Here is a 20,050-nt window from a genome sequence, read left to right on the forward strand (position 1 = left end):
CAGGAAGTTTTCTCGAGTTTTTGTAAAAAACTATCACGGTACAACCGGAAGGCTTACACGTTCCCGCTGAACCGTACCACCGGTACTGTAGGATGGGGATGTAGCCCGGAGCTGTGTCAAGTTGGTTTGATCCCGAAGTCTTGTTGTCGTAAAAACAGCCAGGAGTGCCAAAAAAACACTATAACAGTCGCCTACTTAAATCACATATGAGGCTAAAAAAAACAGGTCCACTAACCATTGACTCAAGAGTCAGGGACACTATCTTTTGTGTTTTTCTACCTTGAACGGTCGGAGCCAATTCGGTTCACTTGCGACATGAGACTAAAACCCTCGTTACAGCTTAAAGGCCACTACCAAAATACCCCCCACTCTAGAAAATAAGAATGTCCCCATACTTAGGTCTCAAAATACCCAAAATACGCGAGTGTCGTTAAAAACAGGGTCGGAGCAGTCCGTATGGTTACTTTTTATTAGACAGTGAAACTTTAATCCATTCCAGATGGATCAACCTAAAATTCTCCTTATCTCAACATAACAATTATAAATCACACTCAAGAAAACTAAATTGGGTACTCACATACCAGCACACTCGAGATTTGGAACAACTAAATTAATCAGTAACTCTAGCATTAAGGTAATCAAGTTTTAACTCAAGAAGTTTGTAATCAATTAATTCCAGCAAAGGAAATGAGTTTTGACTCGAGAATTGAGTTTTGGAACTGGACCATTGGGAAACCCCAGCTGTCCACCTTTCCACTGAGGGTTCACTCTGGTCCACTTCCTTCTTGTCTCTGTTTTGCTCGCAATCGCTCTGCTTCCTATTCAGGATAGCACAGCTCTACTCTCGTGCGATTTTTATGTCTAGAAATTGCGAATAGCAATTTCTCGCTGCTTTTTCAACTACTTTCCCGCAATTGTAATTCGGTTGTTCTAATCTTGTATTTCTGAGATTTTCAGTTTTCGCGAGAAAGTTGAGCATGACAGGCTCAATTCGAATTTTTGAAAAATTACATTTACCCCAAAATTACGTTGTTCGTATCCCTCAAGGTCAAACTTCCAAATATGACCGACTGGCACATACTCTTTGGACTCAAGATCGATGTCCTCATCGCGTGTTGCCGTCTGCCAGTGAGTCCCAGAATGCTGAGTGTTGCTAAAGATACAGTGCCAGTGGTCATTTACAGAAGTTTGCAGCAGATTTTAAATCTATCTACACCCCAAAATTCGCAACCATATAAAATTGTCACACTATCGCTGAACAGCAATCAAAATTTTCATATACCTGCAAATTAAATCTCCGCTTTGGAAGCTAATGATTTATATATTTTTTGTCCTATCCAATCGGAAAACTGTCATGCAACATTTTGATTTACATATTAATTATAGCATATTAATAACAATATTTTGTTTCGTTATATTTTCTTTCATCTGAGTTCACACTCGAGACTCTTTCCTTTCCTCTCAAGACTCAAGAAACCCGCTTTGAGCCCCCTGCTCCTTTCGTATTCCTAGCCTTTGAGGTGCTAGGTCCTGATGAGTTTGACACCGTGATCTGCCTTAGCAGCGCTTCCTCATCATCGGAGCTGATCACGATCTCTTCCCACTGCTCGAAGGATCGCATCCACTCCCTCTGCTCCTGCAACCTCTTTGCCTGATTTGGTAAACCTTTCACTTTCGATTCCCTGTTCAAGCAAAAGGAATTGTGCAGGCTCAAGCTCACGTTCTTCGCCAAGTCCTCCTCCAGTATCGATTCTCTCGCTTTGGTATTGTCTCTAGGCGCCCTACCGACTCTTTTCCAACCTGTCGTGATCGCATTTCGATGGGTCAGCAAAGGTCTCTTGAAGGCTTCCGGTCCTATCTCTGCCAGGAACTGTCGATATTCTTTACTATGTTTTTTCATGTGGTCTTTCGTCACCATATACAACCAAGATGTCAATGTCGCTCGAAACCACGGGAAGAATCTTATGCGGCTCCATACGTGCCAAAATCATGTTTCTTGTGTTGCTCAAGGTCAAACTTCCAAATATGACCGACTGGCACAATTTTTGAATGCGTTGGTCGTTTTCGAGTTTTTTACTTCTCGTGGCAGGTGTAAATATGTGCTTCGAACGCAAGTTTACTATCAATGATAACTCCCAGATCATTTTCTTTCTCTACTTATTTCAATTTTGATGTTTTACGGTCATTTAGATTAAAATTCTTGACGATGCACTTAATTGCGAAAACGTTGCAAATCTATTTTTTGTCAAAAATTTCTATTTGAACAGCCATGGCTAACTCTAGCTGACTTTTATTTGTTCTAGATTTGATGTCTTGGCTCAGCCCACATTTAAAACGACCTTGGAGGCCCCAAAACAATAGTTTTTCATCGCCACCTGGGCACCAGTTTAATCAAGGATACATTCATCAAACCCAGCAGCACTTTAACCATCAGTTCCACAACCAGTATAATTCGCCTCAAAACTTTTCTCCGCGGAATTCTTTCAGCCCGAGATATCAGAATAACAGAGGTCGTCCTAGATATCAACAGAGGTTTAGCGGCAGTCCTCGTTCTGAAGCAAACTCAACATCTGCAGAACTGACGGGTGGTTACCGCAGCCAACAAGGATTGTAAGCTAAATTTAATTTATTCGGCTAAAAGAGTTATGTGGCTTGATTTTCTGCGAATTTAATTGCTTAGATGTAATGTATCTCAGTTGGCTTTCAAAAAAATGAACACGTGATTTTGAATAAACTAATAGCCCTGCAAAAGATAAAATTTATGTTTGCGGAAAAGATAGCGTAGAATTTAAATGTCAGAAGTAGATTCTGTTCGAGCATCTCAATGTTTACCAGGTTGTTAGAAGGAAGCTCATCCCATTTTTGTACATAGATTTTACTCAACAGTAGTTGACAATACTACATTTCTGGTCTTGGAATTGGTGTAATATAGCAATATTGGCTATCAGAAAGAATTAGATTCTTGAAAAATCTTAATTGGTTTAGCTGACCTTCCATTGAAAGATACTAAGATGAACCCATCGCTCTCGATTTTTTTTATCTGCGCCAAGGCTAGAAGAACCATTGGGTCAGTTTTTATTCATTAGTTCAAGGCCAGAAGCGCCCGTTCTTGTGTCATTGTATCATATTTTTGATAATGTCACTGATATCGTCTTGTGTTTTTTTGCGCTTCTTGGGTTGACCATGTTCACTGAAAAGTATTTTCTCATTACTTTCGGATCCAACAAAGTTGTTCTTTTCGAAGAGTTATGATTTTTCTTTGATTCTTGAACTCTCTTATCTGCTATTGGTACCCTACTTCGCCTCATGATTTTTATTTACAGTTTTCCTTGTTTACAATATTTATATTTACAAGTCCTAATCTAAAGTTTAAAGTCTGAAAAAATGTTCCCAATTCTCTTAATTAAAAAAAATTATTCTAGTTTTAATCTCAAGCTGCTTTTGTTTGTTCTGACAGGTTCCTGGTGCTTTATATTCAAGTATTGGTACACCTCGCCCTGTCCTAGGACCTCTTGGTTGTAGTATTGGGACACTTCGCGCTGTCCCAAGACCTTTCGTTCAAATGTTGGTACACTTCACACTGTCCCAGGACCCTTTGTCCTAGTGTTGGGACACTTCGCACTGCCCAAGACCTTACACTTAAGTGTTGGGACAACTTCACACTGTTCCAAGACCACCCACTCAAGCGTTGGGACACTTCATACTGTCCCAAGACCCTAAGTCCTAGTGTTGGGACACTTCACACTGTCCCAAGACCCTTCGTCCTAGTGTTTGGACACTTCACACTGTCCCAAGACCTAGTGTTGGGACACCTCGTACTGTCCCAAGACCTTATACTCAAGTGTTGGGACACTTCACACTGTCCCAAGACCGACCGTTCAAGTGTTGGGACACTTCGCACTATCCCAAGACCCTTCCACTTAAGTGTTGGGTCACTTCGCACTGTCCCAAGACCTTTCCACTCAAGTGTTGGGACACTTCGCACTGTCCCAAGGCTTCCTGCTCAAGTATTTCGACTTCTCGTACTGTCCTCAGACATCTTCGTTCCAGTGTTGGGACAGTCGGATCTCTTCTTCTTCGGTGTTGGGAAACTTAGATCACTGTCCATGGTACCACCACTTGAGCCCTAGTGTTGAAAATTCCCCAAAACCCAATCTTACTATCAAAATTTTTACCTATTGGCCCCCTTGTAATCACCTCCCCCTATTAATCCAATTCAAGTCAAAATAAGACTTGTTAGCAAGTGTCTGGTGATCACCTGTTCTTCAAGTACCGATAAAATTAATTCGAAAATCGTAAAAATTTAAGCGATAGAAATTCTAAAAAACAAAAAGATGAACCTACCTAAAATTCAAAGGTGACCAATGTCGTCCTTTCGTAACAAAAAAATTGTCTGGTACCTGATCGTCGCGCGTTTTCCTCCCCCCTACTAACGATCTTATGGGGTGTTCTACTTTCGGGTTTCAGGAACTGTCTATTTCCGATCCCCCACCCGATCCTACCAGGTCACCTACCTTAATTCGATCTTAAATTTGGGTATCCTCGCGTTGCAACTCTTGTTCTGGGTCTAGAGATGAAATTTTCCAGACTCTGGCTCTTCTAATGTAACTATGATCGAAGATATTGATTATAGTTACTATAATGTTTCTCCCCTTTTTACAATTTGCAACCGCCAACCTCTAACTTAACCAGCCCCCCTTCTAACCTCCCCCCTTTTTAGCCCCCCTCTTAAGCCGAAAATTAGCTCAAGCGTGATGGGTGCTAAACCTCTTGAGATAAAACCGAAGAACCTGTTTCCAAGCTCTGCTCAAGTAAAAACGTATCCTCAAAACAGTGGGTATCCGCTTATCCAATTTTACACTTATCTCCTATAATGTAATGTGGATTTTAACGATACCCGATTGACCAAACAAAACACCCCTCGGTGTCCTACTCTGATTCTTCTGATTCCGTGCTGGTTGTCTCCTTGGCGTGTCCAGCACCTCTCTCCAGCACCACTTTCCTACTTGGCTGGTCACCTGTTCCAGTCAAGTCTCTCAGTGGTTCGTCGATTGACCAAACAGAACACCCCTGTGTGCCCTTCTCTGTTTGTTTTCGTCCGTGCTGGATGTCTCTTTGGACTTTCCAGTACTTCTCGGGTCCCCTTCTTGAGAACCACTCTACCACTTGGCTGGTCACCTGTTCCAGTCAAGTCTCCTAGTGGTCCGGCGAAGTTGCAAGCTATCTGAAAACCCTTAACAACGTCCCACACTCGGGCACCTGTATAAAGTTGCTGACTTGATCGAAACGATCCGTCTTATTGGAAAACAGCATGGGTATACTATTTCAATTATTATGAAGGTTTGATCCACCCAATCTGGGAGTCAAAGCCACTGTCTTTTTTATGTTTTATGGTTTTTTGTTCCTTTTTCTGTTCTTTTTTGTTTTTTGTTTTACTTTTTCTCTTTTGCTTGTTTTTTTTCGCTAGTTACCCCCCTTACTCGGTTAGCTAGGCCTCGTTCGGAGAGCGTACCAGGAAGTTTTCTCGAGTTTTTGTAAAAAACTATCACGGTACAACCGGAAGGCTTACACGTTCCCGCTGAACCGTACCACCGGTACTGTAGGATGGGGATGTAGCCCGGAGCTGTGTCAAGTTGGTTTGATCCCGAAGTCTTGTTGTCGTAAAAACAGCCAGGAGTGCCAAAAAAACACTATAACAGTCGCCTACTTAAATCACATATGAGGCTAAAAAAAACAGGTCCACTAACCATTGACTCAAGAGTCAGGGACACTATCTTTTGTGTTTTTCTACCTTGAACGGTCGGAGCCAATTCGGTTCACTTGCGACATGAGACTAAAACCCTCGTTACAGCTTAAAGGCCACTACCAAAATACCCCCCACTCTAGAAAATAAGAATGTCCCCATACTTAGGTCTCAAAATACCCAAAATACGCGAGTGTCGTTAAAAACAGGGTCGGAGCAGTCCGTATGGTTACTTTTTATTAGACAGTGAAACTTTAATCCATTCCAGATGGATCAACCTAAAATTCTCCTTATCTCAACATAACAATTATAAATCACACTCAAGAAAACTAAATTGGGTACTCACATACCAGCACACTCGAGATTTGGAACAACTAAATTAATCAGTAACTCTAGCATTAAGGTAATCAAGTTTTAACTCAAGAAGTTTGTAATCAATTAATTCCAGCAAAGGAAATGAGTTTTGACTCGAGAATTGAGTTTTGGAACTGGACCATTGGGAAACCCCAGCTGTCCACCTTTCCACTGAGGGTTCACTCTGGTCCACTTCCCTCTTGTCTCTGTTTTGCTCGCAATCGCTCTGCTTCCTATTCAGGATAGCACAGCTCTACTCTCGTGTGATTTTTATGTCTAGAAATTGCGAATAGCAATTATTTCTCGCTGCTTTTTCAACTACTTTCCCGCAATTGTAATTCGGTTGTTCTAATCTTGTATTTCTGAGATTTTCAGTTTTCGCGAGAAAGTTGAGCATGACAGGCTCAATTCGAATTTTTGAAAAATTACATTTACCCCAAAATTACGTTGTTCGTATCCCTCAAGGTCAAACTTCCAAATATGACCGACTGGCACATACTCTTTGGACTCAAGATCGATGTCCTCATCGCGTGTTGCCGTCTGCCAGTGAGTTCCAGAATGCTGAGTGTTGCTAAAGATACAGTGCCAGTGGTCATTTACAGAAGTTTGCAGCAGATTTTAAATCTATCTACACCCCAAAATTCGCAACCATATAAAATTGTCACACTATCGCTGAACAGCAATCAAAATTTTCATATACCTGCAAATTAAATCTCCGCTTTGGAAGCTAATGATTTATATATTTTTTGTCCTATCCAATCGGAAAACTGTCATGCAACATTTTGATTTACATATTAATTATAGCATATTAATAACAATATTTTGTTTCGTTATATTTTCTTTTTTCGTGAACTCGGATTTCATCTGAGTTCACACTCGAGACTCTTTCCTTTCCTCTCAAGACTCAAGAAACCCGCTTCGAGCCCCCTGCTCCTTTCGTATTCCTAGCCTTTGAGGTGCTAGGTCCTGATGAGTTTGACACCGTGATCTGCCTTAGCAGCGCTTCCTCATCATCGGAGCTGATCACGATCTCTTCCCACTGCTCGAAGGATCGCATCCACTCCCTCTGCTCCTGCAACCTCTTTGCCTGATTTGGTAAACCTTTCACTTTCGATTCCCTGTTCAAGCAAAAGGAATTGTGCAGGCTCAAGCTCACGTTCTTCGCCAAGTCCTCCTCCAGTATCGATTCTCTCGCTTTGGTATTGTCTCTAGGCGCCCTACCGACTCTTTTCCAACCTGTCGTGATCGCATTTCGATGGGTCAGCAAAGGTCTCTTGAAGGCTTCCGGTCCTATCTCTGCCAGGAACTGTCGATATTCTTTACTATGTTTTTTCATGTGGTCTTTCGTCACCATATACAACCAAGATGTCAATGTCGCTCGAAACCACGGGAAGAATCTTATGCGGCTCCATACGTGCCAAAATCATGTTTCTTGTGTTGCTCAAGGTCAAACTTCCAAATATGACCGACTGGCACAATTTTTGAATGCGTTGGTCGTTTTCGAGTTTTTTACTTCTCGTGGCAGGTGTAAATATGTGCTTCGAACGCAAGTTTACTATCAATGATAACTCCCAGATCATTTTCTTCCTCTACTTATTTCAATTTTGATGTTTTACGGTCATTTAGATTAAAATTCTTGACGATGCACTTAATTGCGAAAACGTTTCAAATCTATTTTTTGTCAAAAATTTCTATTTGAACAGCCATGGCTAACTCTAGCTGACTTTTATTTGTTCTAGATTTGATGTCTTGGCTCAGCCCACATTTAAAACGACCTTGGAGGCCCCAAAACAATAGTTTTTCATCGCCACCTGGGCACCAGTTTAATCAAGGATACATTCATCAAACCCAGCAGCACTTTAACCATCAGTTCCACAACCAGTATAATTCGCCTCAAAACTTTTCTCCGCGGAATTCTTTCAGCCCGAGATATCAGAATAACAGAGGTCGTCCTAGATATCAACAGAGGTTTAGCGGCAGTCCTCGTTCTGAAGCAAACTCAACATCTGCAGAACTGACGGGTGGTTACCGCAGCCAACAAGGATTGTAAGCTAAATTTAATTTATTCGGCTAAAAGAGTTATGTGGCTTGATTTTCTGCGAATTTAATTGCTTAGATGTAATGTATCTCAGTTGGCTTTCAAAAAAATGAACACGTGATTTTGAATAAACTAATAGCCCTGCAAAAGATAAAATTTATGTTTGCGGAAAAGATAGCGTAGAATTTAAATGTCAGAAGTAGATTCTGTTCGAGCATCTCAATGTTTACCAGGTTGTTAGAAGGAAGCTCATCCCATTTTTGTACATAGATTTTACTCAACAGTAGTTGACAATACTACATTTCTGGTCTTGGAATTGGTGTAATATAGCAATATTGGCTATCAGAAAGAATTAGATTCTTGAAAAATCTTAATTGGTTTAGCTGACCTTCCATTGAGAGATACTAAGATGAACCCATCGCTCTCGATTTTTTTTATCTGCGCCAAGGCTAGAAGAACCATTGGGTCAGTTTTTATTCATTGGTTCAAGGCCAGAAGCGCCCGTTCTTGTGTCATTGTATCATATTTTTGATAATGTCACTGATATCGGAAAATCTTTGTCTGCCTATATCATAAAACCTCTTGGAAAATAAAACAGGTCTAAAAACGATTACATATACAAATAATCAACGATATAAATTAAATTGCAGAGGCATCAATTATCTAATTATTTACTAAATTTCTCGGGGTCGACAGTTCTCGGGGTCGAGTCCCTCCGGAACTTGTTTTCTTTTGCACTATGAAAATATCTAAGTATGTATAGCTTGCTTTATATAGAACCTCGTCACCATACCGGGCTTTTTCAGTTTTTGTTCCGACCATTGAAAATGGAGCGGAACTTTGTATTCAGGTGTGTTTTAGGTTTTTTTCTGTTTTTTACTTTTTTTGTTTTTCAGGTCATCGTAATGGGTCGAGTGATATATCATATTAAAGCCCTTTCAGTAGTAATTTGAACATCAAAAAATTTTTTGAAAAAATGTTATTATTGTTGAGAAAAATCAGTTTGAAGTTTTCAATTTTTGGTATAATTTCGAGCAAATAGGTGAGCATGCAGGCTCACAATAGCTTATTTATACTTAATTCAAATAATTTTTAAAAGCATTTACTCCAGTAAAGTTAGTGTTTGGAGTTTTTTAGCGCCATTTTGGGAATCAAAATTTTCAAAAAAAAAAAAAAAAATCTGCAAAATTTTCTTCGACTCCAACGAACTTAACAAAGATACCGTGCAGAAAATCTACTAGCACTTCTTTATTAGACACAACTCCGAGGAAAACAAATGCACATGGAGAATAATGTGCAGATGTGGAAACTGTAGCATGACAAACGATAAAACTAAGTTGATGAACTTGAATCTGGGCGCGAACCGTTGAGAACTGTCTCTAAGTCTTTTAGTTTTACCACTAACTACTGCTGAAACTGTTTTCCAATGGGCCTATTTTACTATGACTGTCGAATGTGCCTATGTTCTATTTTTTTGTTCAACAGTTTTTCATCCAACGACGCAGAAAAAAAAGACACTAATTTGAATTAACATTTTTTTGCATTTTTCCAAGACTGTGGTCGCAACATTCTGTGCTACTTGCACAGTAACTGGGTATCCTTGCTTTCACAAGCAATGCTTGTGTTATAGTATGAATCATCGTTTTTTTCCAACCTGAGTCGCAAATATTTGTTGCGCTTATTGTGTTCATTTTGATCAATAACCAGCTATCAAGTACAGCCAATGCTAAGGATATTAACACAGACTATTTTTGTTTAGACTGTTCCGGTTTTTTTTATCATTCGAAAAGTATTGTTTTCCTGAGCTTAAATTTGGAAAGATATTTTAACTGTGATCATTTTTTGTAAAATTATGGGGATTCACTCATTGTTATTTGGGACAATTATCGCGCGATTTATTTCGCGCTATTAACGCGTAAGCGGAGATTTAATCCGTAATAGAAAGCGTTCCAAATTGGTTAAAGGAAGCTTATTTGCCATAATCGATTGGTTACTAGGAGCAAAATTTATCATTTTGTACTTAATATGGCGTGTGGGGGTATGATTTTCACAAAAAAATCTCAAATTAAATAAGAAGTTTCTTTTATTTTATTTTATATAGTTTTTTCATGCTATTACTGCTCCATAGACTGCTCTATAAATTGAGGCATGTTGGTTGGTAAATTTCTTTTTCTTAAATTGACTGCTATTGCGTCATAATTGGCGTGTATCACTTAAGAAATTTTGTAGGCTCAAAGTTTTACTCTTTCAGTTTTTCCTAGTAGCGTTATCGGTCATAATTTTGCTTGCTTATGCGAATTGCAACTTCGCTCGTGTTTGTGAATTGCCCGACTTGCAACTTCGCTTTTTGTGAAAGTTTTCGCTTTAATATGGAAACTCAACATAATTCACGCCCCTTTGAGGTGGTACATGAGGTCTAGGGTTTGAGTCCCGACCGTACCTGTTCTTTTTTCGATGTGCTTAAACAATTTTTTTTTCGAAAACTTGAAAAGTGGGCCTATCATTTGTCTTCCTGTTTTTAGTCGGGTTAATGTCCAAAGCATGGAGCTTTTTATTAAAGCATAAGTGTTTTTCTTATTTAAGCAATTTGAACTATAATTGAAAGTCGCTCTGTAGTTTTTAAGTTCTATTTTGTATACTTATCTTTTCTTGGATGGGTATATCTTTGCTTGGTATACTTAGCAAGGCTTTTTCTTTGCTATATTGACTTAAACTATTTTATTTTGGCTCAACTGGTGTTTACCATATTATTGTTGACTAAATTGCCGCTCGGTAAATCATTTTAGTGCTAATTTAACGGCGGTGATTGTGTTCCTCGGCAAAAATGAACATAGTTCTATACGAATTAATGGAATTTTTGTAGATGCAATTTTGGAATTCTTAAATCTATTATATATTTAAATGCGGGCGTCACTATCTAGCCATGTTTAAGCGTATTCAACGTATCATTTTTGCATATTTAACAAAAGATTTTTTCACGTCTAAGCCATATTGTATATTGCAATGGTTAAGATTTTTTTTTCGATTTTCCAGTCTGATTTCCAGGATTATTTCATCAATTTTGAAATTAGCCATCCATTAGTGTGTTGCTGTTGTCAGGGTTCTCCAGGCGTTGCGAATATGGTCTCCTAAATCATTTTAGTTAACGAGATTTGATGTATTTTTTTATATTTTAATTAAAAGTTTTTTTCAGAAAACTCAATATCAAAAAAATCACAAACATTGAAACTCTCAACCCTGTAGTTGAGGGCTGTTAATGTATTGTCAGGAATTGCAACTCTTGTTATAAAATAAGACTGCTCAAATTTCTTTTCAATTTTTAATAAAACTTAAATTTTAAGAATTTAAAAGATTTGAACTTCCCAACCTTGTAGTTGGGTACTGCTTCTGTGCTCTCAAGAGTTTCAGATTGCCAATCTTGCGTACAAACGCGACTGCTCTTAGTTTTCGATGTGATGTTTTTTCGGTCTTTTTTTAAAATTGTTAAAAGAAATTAGATATAAAAAATTTCACAAAATTTGAAGTTCACATCCTTATAGTGAGGCTCTGCCAGGGTACTCCCAGTAGTTGCAAATTTTGTCTCCAATTATGGCTGCTCAAATTCTTGTAGTTTTCGAGAAATGACGTTTTTTGTGATTTTTTTTTTCAAAAAGTTTTCTCAAATTCAAGTTTTTTCTTCAAGTTTTGACATTCCCTACCCTGTAGTTTTGGGCAATCAGAGTACCCTCAGGGGGTTGCGAATCTTGCCTCCAAATCTGACTGCTCAAATCCTTGTAGTTTTCGAGATATGACGTTTTTTAGTGATTTTCTTTTAAAAAAATTAGATTTATTAGAACTTAAATTTATTTTTTTTTCATTTTGAATTTTCCAACCCTCAAGTCAGAAAACTCTCAGGGGTTGCCAATATCTTGCCTTCAAATGTGACTACTCATTTTTTGTAGTTTTTCAGATATGGCATTTTTAAAATCCTTTTCTAATCCTGTAGTTGGGGACTGTCAGAGTACTCGGGGCTTTCGAATCTTGCCTCCAAATATGACTGGTCAAGTTTTTATTTTTAAAAGTTTGTCGTTTTTTATAGTTTTTCGGAAAAAAATTGAGGAAACTTGAATTTGAATTTTCTCAAAATTTGAAATTCCCAACTGTAGTTGGGTACTGTGAAATTATTCTCAAGAGTTGCAAATCTTGCGTTCAAATGCGACTGCCCAATTGCTTAACGTTTCCGAGATGTGACGTTTTTTATTTCATTTTAAAATTTTTAAGATTAAAGTTGTCACAGAGTTTTATGGTTTTTCAAAATTTGAATGAAAAAACATGAATATGTTTTTAAACATTTTTTGAAATTACCAATCCTGTAATTGGGTGCTGTTAGAGTACACTCAAAGAATGCAGATTTTATTTCCAATATATGCGGTTTTTCATGCGTTGTTAAAAATTCGAAGCACCGGAGGTTCGTTACGCGCTAATATAATTTCTTCGCCTCTGTGTCAACTGCCGAGCACGCAGCATAAATTGCGTTCGTTTACTTTTGCGATGAGTTTTCGCACCAGTGTAAACTTCCGAGCACCAATTTATCTGGATTTATATAGCCGTTTTTGAAATCAGTGTAATTTATTGGAGATTCAGTAACTTTTGGTTCTAATCAGAGTTTATTTTTATACTTTTCTGAACTGAGTATCTGAGGGAAAGGCAGGTTGGCTTTTTTTACTGTGCTTTTTGCACAGCAAGCGGCTCTCCTGCTTTTACTTCGATTTCATACATCAGTTCTTTCGCTTAGCTTGTGTTGAAGTTAATTATCTATAGAATATTAGTTTTGCGGTAGTTTTCAAAGATAAGATTGTTTTATCTAATAATTCTTTCATTTTTTGGCTCAGTTTTAATATTGTTGTTCCAGTAATCAAGACAGCGAGCGTCACAATCCCTTCTTCCATCCTGCAATGATGCAGAACCCTTGGGAAGGTCTCGAAGAAGACTTCGATGAAGTCAGAGACGAGCTACTGGAAAGTGCTCAGGAGCTTATTCTTACAATTCCAATGACAGTTTCGCAATGGATCCGGAAGAAACCTCGAGTTGAAGAAATGCCTTGCGAGGAATCGAATGCCGATACTGAGAAGTCTGCTAAAAGTATAGCTAGGCTAGCTGATACAGTTTCCCAAATTGAAGATCAGCTTAAAGCTCATCAAAGTACCATAGAAGATAAAACTGCTGTTTCGATCAAAGAAGAGAATCCAGAGTCGGAGCTTTTGCTTCCAGGGGAGTTTCAAATTTCTATTCCAAATGATATAAATGTTAAAATTGAAAACGAAGAAGAAATGGAGGAAAATGAACAAAAAATGATAGAAAATGATAAACTAGATGGAACTGAAGTAAATGAAAAGGAAACTTTAAGTGTATCTATTGATAACTCAACTCCTCTTAAACCTGCCATGTTTGATCGGAGTTCTTTTAGTGAAAATGTTTCTAATATCGTCCAGTCGCCGCCAGTTTTAAATAGCCAACCGGCTACGCCGGACAGAGTAGTGAAGCCGCAGCCTCTGCAGCCTTGATTGCGTTTTCATTTTTGACCTGATCTTTGTTATGATTAGTATAAGTATTGATATTTATATTTGCGTCGAGTGCGTCAAATGCACTTTACCTTTTGATGTTAAGTTTATTTTTCAAAGAAACGGTTTTGTGAGTTCAATTACAAGTTTTATCATAGATTTTAATCTGAAATAAGGCGAAATTAATATGCAATTAATAGCTTATGCTAATAAAAGCTAACTTATTTGAAAGTAATAAAATTAGCTACCGGAAATTTAAGGTAATTGCCAGAATCCGAAAAACGATATTGATTGATGACGTGATGTAAATGTCATTGTTTCAGATTAGATGATTTGTATCAGAAATTACATAATTTTCTATCCGCTAGTTTCGTAAGTCACTTATTACATTTTGTTCAGAAGTAGCTTAGATGGAAAAAGAAGAGGTCAAACCTTGGAGCGAGGTCAAACTGCAGTATGTCAACGATGCAGACCCATTCAACTTCGTCGACTACAAGCAGCCCTCATTTTCAAGAGCTCCCAAATATGCTTTTCTTAAACATTATCCCTTGTCATCTCAAATACCAACCATACATGCACTACTTAAACCTCCTTTTTCGTCACAAATATCGACTCTTCAGTTGTCGCATAGTGGGATCTATTTGGACATGGAAATCGCGGTGGAAGATCAAGCGGATTTCTTCGAAGCTTTCAGCTCTGCGGCCGGTCACAGCGTAGTCTTACGCACGTCTTTAATGCACCGCGTCGAGTGCCTTAAACAGAATCTTTTAAGCTGTGCGGACAGAGAATTACGACGCTCATTGTATCACGTGCATCGGTTGTTCCAAGAAGACAAAGATTTGATTCCGGAATTCGTCCAAAACGGAGGTCTCGATTGCCTGGTTGAACTGGGAAAAGTTGATGACCAGAACCAGCAGAATTATGTGCTAAGAGCAATGGGACAAATAATGTTTTTCATTGATGGAATGGAAGGAATCATTAATCATAATGAAACGATACAATTTCTCTACTCGCTGCTTAGTTCCAAATACAGATTCGTTTTAACGACAGTGCTTAAACTGCTTTTTGTTTTTGTCGAGTACCAAGATTCTAACGTGCAACTCATGATACAAGCTGCCAATATTGTCGATCAGAGCAACCATCAGGTACCTTGGTACAATCTAATGAAGGTTCTGGAAACGCAGCCTCACAGTGATCCGGATATACTACTTAACACGTTCAAACTGCTTAACACAATTCTTTCTTCCATACCAGACCAGGATACGTATTACGACATCGTGGATTCTCTGGAAGAACAGGGAATGGAGCGCCTGATTCAAAAATACCAGGCTAAACAGTCTCAATGTCGAGGTCTCCTGAAGGAACTAAGACAGTATGAAATGATGTTGCGTCATGAAGATGCAGGCGATGATGACGTGCTGTCGTTTGACATCAAAGACATGAAGTCACATTCTGATTGGTCAATTGGATCTCGAAGGAAAAGTCGCAGAACGTCTGAATCGGGATACCTGAAAACAACAGCTCCCTCTCATTTAGGACTGGCAAGGTCAATAAATGTAAGTCCAGAGAATACGCTAGCTGGTCACTCGAAACGAGAATACTCGAGCACTGATAATATTCTCTCTGGTTCAAGAGGAAACACTTTGCGAAGATGGAACAAAAAGATGATAATCACAGACTCGCCTGAAGATACAATAATGGTTCCAATGAAACTCGCTCAAAAAATGAAAGAAGAACCGGGTGGTAAATTGATCTATGCACCAAATGGGCATAGTTCTCTACCACATCACCATCACAATCATTCTTCACATGATCAGACCAATTTGGGGTCCGATTTTGAACTATGTACAGACCCTAATTGCAAAGGTGCACCAATAAAAACCAGTCATGGTCACAGCCATGGGACGAATGCAAGTAATGAGATTCTACAAGCCAAATTGGACCAGTTGTTGAAAGAAAAGCAAGAGAAAAATGGATCCAGTTTTGATTTGCTACAGAAAACTGGAGACAAAAGTCGTATTTTGAGGGAACGAAAGCACGTGAATGCAGAGGATTTAAACATTCCCAAAGTCGAAGTATCCTGCGAAGATTTCACAGAGTACTTAAGTAGTCGGAAAAGACCCACTGGTCTGCGAGATAAAGAAGGTCTAGAAAACGACACTCGAAATGACGAATTCTCTCCAAAAAACTCCGAAGGTCCTTCTGTTCCAAAAAGTAAAGCCAAAAATGAGCTTTTTGAAAAATATTTTGATAAAGATCAAGAAGAGCAGGAAAAGAAAAGTCCCAAAGATGCAACTCCAGGAAGTAAAATTAGAGGTAAACTAAAAGCTCAGGAGCAGGAGGACGAAGAAAATGTGAACGAAAGAAAAGCTGATAAAAAGAAGGAGATGACATCCAAAGATAAAGACACTGTCGATAAAAAAGAAAAAGACAAAGATAAGGAGCGACGAAAGACGGTTGAGCTGAAAAAGAGCAAAGAGCAAAAGGATTCGAAAGATGACAGTGGAGATTCCGATAAAAGCGGAGGCGAAGATGCCGCGGGTGGGAGAGATGATCCAAGTGACCAGGAGGGAACGAGTGCCGGTAAAACGAACAGAAGAACCGGCGGCAAGAAGAGCGGTACCAGAAAAACCACAGAACTCGAGAGCATAATTGCAATATCGAGGAACAAAGACGGAACCACTGGAACCTCAGTCGACGATGGCTCCACAGAACCCGTTGAGATAAACCCAGTGTTGTCGATCAAAGGTCTGGACTTTACGGATTTGACAGAATTCGACGAATCGGATGTTTTGTCGGTGAATCCCGCAGCAATTTTGGGTAATGTGACGCCAGGAGGGGTTCCACCGCCTCCGCCTCTTCCAGGAATGGCTGGGGTACCTCCTCCCCCTCCGCCTCCTCCACCTCCTCCAGGCGCACCTCCTCCGCCTGCGCCACCGGGACTACCAAATGCCAGTGCCAAGGGACCTGCCAAAAAGAAGACAGTAAGGTTGTACTGGAAAGAACTCAAAAGCAACAAATCATCAGTGGAACTGTTCAAAAAACTAGGCAAAAATTCCACAATCTGGACTGACATTCCGAAAGTAGAAGTGAACACTGAAGAGTTAGAATCACTTTTCGAGTCGAGAGCAACTGAGTTTGCAGCACCGAAAAAACCTAGTAAAGAAGTGAACATTTTGGACAAAAAGAGATCAGATAAGATAAACATTGCGTTGACTAAACTACCTCCTCCTAGAACAATCAAAGCTGCTATTTTGGCCATGGACAATCTAGCAATCACGAAAGAGGGAATCGAATTGATAATCAGTGTTGTTCCCACAGACGAAGAACGAAAGTCAATCACAGAAGCAAAAACGAACAATCCAGATCAGACTCTAGGTAACGCCGAGTCCTTTTTGCACCTTTTGTCGACAATCCCTGACTTGAAGCCAAGGCTGGATCTTTGGCATTTCACTTTGGAGTTTGACATGATTGTTGAAAAAGAACTGGCGGAACCTTTGATGGACCTTAAAACTTGCATTAATGAGATATTATCCGCGACAACGCTCAAGTACATTCTATCAGTTTTGCTATCAATGGGTAACTTTCTAAATTCGTCGACAAGTTCAGGATTCGAGCTGAATTTTTTGCCAAAAGTAGCAGAAGTTAAAGATACAATCAAAAAGCAGACACTACTTTATCACGCATGCAACACAGTGTTGAAAAATTTTCCATATTCGTCTGATTTATATTCGGAAATTCCGACAGTGAGTCGTGTAGCCAAAACCGATTTCGACGCTGTCGCAGAAGCGTTGGGTAAGTTAGAATCCCAATGCATCAATAATTCTCACAACTTGCGAATTGTTGCAAAGTACGAAAATTTGACAACGAAAACGAAATTGCAAACTTTTCTCGCAACAGTTGCTGAAAGTGTTATAGTTTTAAAGATAGTCAATCGAAGAATATTGAACAGATTTAAGAGATTGTTACTATTTCTTGGCTACCGCCCCGAAGTAGCAAAAGATGTCAAAATTTCTGATTTTTGTAAGATGCTGAGTGAGTTTGCCTTGGAGTACCGTTTAACGCGTGGCAAAATTATGGAACAGAAAGAAAAAATTGAAAAGAAACGCGAACGAAACAAAACTCGGGGTAAATTAATAGTAGATGAAAAATTGTTATCGGGAAATTCAGCTACTAGTCCGTTAAATAAAACCGACAGCTCGAAATTGATGCCTAATGGCGTAGAACATGAGGTCGAATCGCCATTGGCAGCTCTGGGAAAACGCCAGAGACCTGGAACCAGGAAGTCAGTCGGAACCCCAAACACACCTGCGCAAAGCCAGATGGTCAACGGAAGTAGTGGCAAAGAAACAGCAGGGGATGAAAAAGGCGATGAAAATGATTCGATGGTAGATACTATGATGGATATTTTACTGAAAAGTTCGAATATTTCACACGCTTCAGGACAGAATAGGCGTGAAAAAAGAGCCCGCAAGGGTGACCGAAAATCAGTTAGACGAACACGAATGGGACTATCTCATGAAGACGCCGAGAAATTAGGCCTGATGGGAAAAACACCAACTGCCGTGTAAACAACACCAACAACCACAACAACAAACTGCAACAGTCGTAGTTTATTTAGGTTTAGATGATTTAATCAATGCGTACAATTTCAATGTGGTTGTTGAATTCTGTATATTTATTCTATCAGTAGAAATAGTCTGTCGTTTGCTTGTCTAGCTCAAACTAATTGCTGCGTCGAACATCAGGTCTTGTTGAAGAGCCAGCCTGTTTTTTTTTAAAGGCTTTGAAGCCGATGATCAGAACTGAGTTCAAGTTCCAGGCCATAGGATGGGAGTTCCGAGTCCCTTATTCTCATTTCTTATTGAATGCAGTCAAAAAATATTCTTGTGATTGTCCATAAAAAGCATTTTTATTTTATTTTAGCGTCGCGACTGGAGAAGTCACTACGGTCACATTTCGAAGAAGTCAGACAATTTTTGATTCTTTAATTAGCACATAGTTGAACTTATCCGAAAGCTTATACAGAATTCGAAAACATAATCGAACGTCTTTAGAGGCCTTTTAGATGCCAATGAACCTGAATTGGCTGGTTGTTTTAGGTCAACGTAGTAATTTGTTTTTCTTGTTTAATGTAGCCCTCATAATTATCTGCAGTCAACTATTCTATAGGCTAGTGCAAGTTGTATAAACTAATATCATTTAGAACAGCAAAAATTAACCGGGAAATGGTATTTATTTAGACAGCTCTGTGAAATCAAGAAAGCCCTTAACATCCAAGAGCCATTCAGATCTTAGTTTAAAGTATGCAAGTTGTATTTAAATTTCTTCACGTCAAAGTCAGATTTTATAGGCTCAAATTATGAAGAAATTGATGATTGAGATGAAAAATGGTATATTTTACTAGACAGACTTCTTAAGTCTAGTTAATCTTCTTAATCGAACCAAGGGAGAGGAATATTTCACACATTGGCGATAAAATAACCAGACCCATTTATAAGCGCGCTATGACAAATATGTCTAGCGGCGGTACATTTCCTACCGTAGAGAAGAGAAAATAATTTTGGTACAGCATGTAAAAACAGCTTTGTAGTTTTCGTCTGTGACTTTAAGAGCAACTCAAAGAGTGTTTCTCGGACTTTGTTCTAAGTAAAGAAAAGTATTTCCTCGGGCAAATTTCCCCAGTTTGAAATAGATCGAATTGTTGCTTGATTCGAAAGGTTGTAGCAGGTTTCATGTGCAGTATTGCAGTGATACAGTAAAAACTGCAAATTGGAAAGATTAAATTTAATTAAATTAAAAACGGCTGGCTCTGAGACAAACAACATGCGTATTCAATCCTAAAAAATGGTGTTATGAGTTTCTTTTTGAAGAAGTAATTTGATGTCATATCATTGATAACTTTGCCTTGTGAAGTGAACATTACGGTCACAAAGAGAACTTGCCTTGTTCGTCTGCTATAATTTCTCTAAAAATCTGCGATGCTCTGTGAATAAATTTTCGATAAAATTTTGTCCAATTTGCGATATCTGAATCAAACCATAAAAATTGTTTAATTTGCAATCCTATTTCATAATAACTTATATAAATGTTTTCAAATGCGGTGTAATTCTACCTAATTGTGTTAAATAGTGAAGTCAAAGTCGTGCTTTGACCGAGATTGCTGCAGGATAATCTAAATTGAACAGTGCTCCTTCTATAATTTATTAAACAATTTCAAATTTTAACTTCTCTTTTCCTCTCATCAAAAGGGCAAAGTATGTTTTGCGTTCAAGTTCATTTGATCCGAATTTGAACAAGATTTGAACAAAAAATTGCTCAAACAATTTGCTATTGGCAGTTCAAAATATTTTTTAAGTAAGATTTTTAAGACCA

General features: G+C 38.7%; 3 protein-coding genes across 3 annotated transcripts in view; 2 read left to right on the top strand and 1 right to left on the bottom strand.

Annotated features, from left to right (window-relative positions):
- LOC134851336 (C-1-tetrahydrofolate synthase, cytoplasmic-like) overlaps positions 1-20,050 on the bottom strand; it is a 425,442-nt gene that overhangs the window by 146,821 nt on the left and 258,571 nt on the right. The window lies entirely within an intron of this gene.
- LOC134850895 (uncharacterized) lies at positions 7,840-13,793 on the top strand. Its single transcript, XM_063866669.1, has 2 exons — positions 7,840-8,143; positions 13,027-13,793. The coding sequence occupies exons 1-2, from the start codon at positions 7,842-7,844 to the stop codon at positions 13,676-13,678; spliced, it is 954 nt and encodes a 317-aa protein (XP_063722739.1). The 5' UTR covers positions 7,840-7,841; the 3' UTR covers positions 13,679-13,793.
- On the top strand, positions 14,003-19,908 carry LOC134850894 (FH1/FH2 domain-containing protein 1-like). The gene has a single exon (XM_063866668.1). The coding sequence runs from the start codon at positions 14,086-14,088 to the stop codon at positions 18,244-18,246; it is 4,161 nt and encodes a 1,386-aa protein (XP_063722738.1). The 5' UTR covers positions 14,003-14,085; the 3' UTR covers positions 18,247-19,908.

Source organism: Symsagittifera roscoffensis, chromosome 7 (assembly GCF_963678635.1).
Source record: "Symsagittifera roscoffensis chromosome 7, txSymRosc1.1, whole genome shotgun sequence".
Taxonomy (NCBI): Eukaryota; Metazoa; Xenacoelomorpha; order Acoela; family Convolutidae; genus Symsagittifera; species Symsagittifera roscoffensis.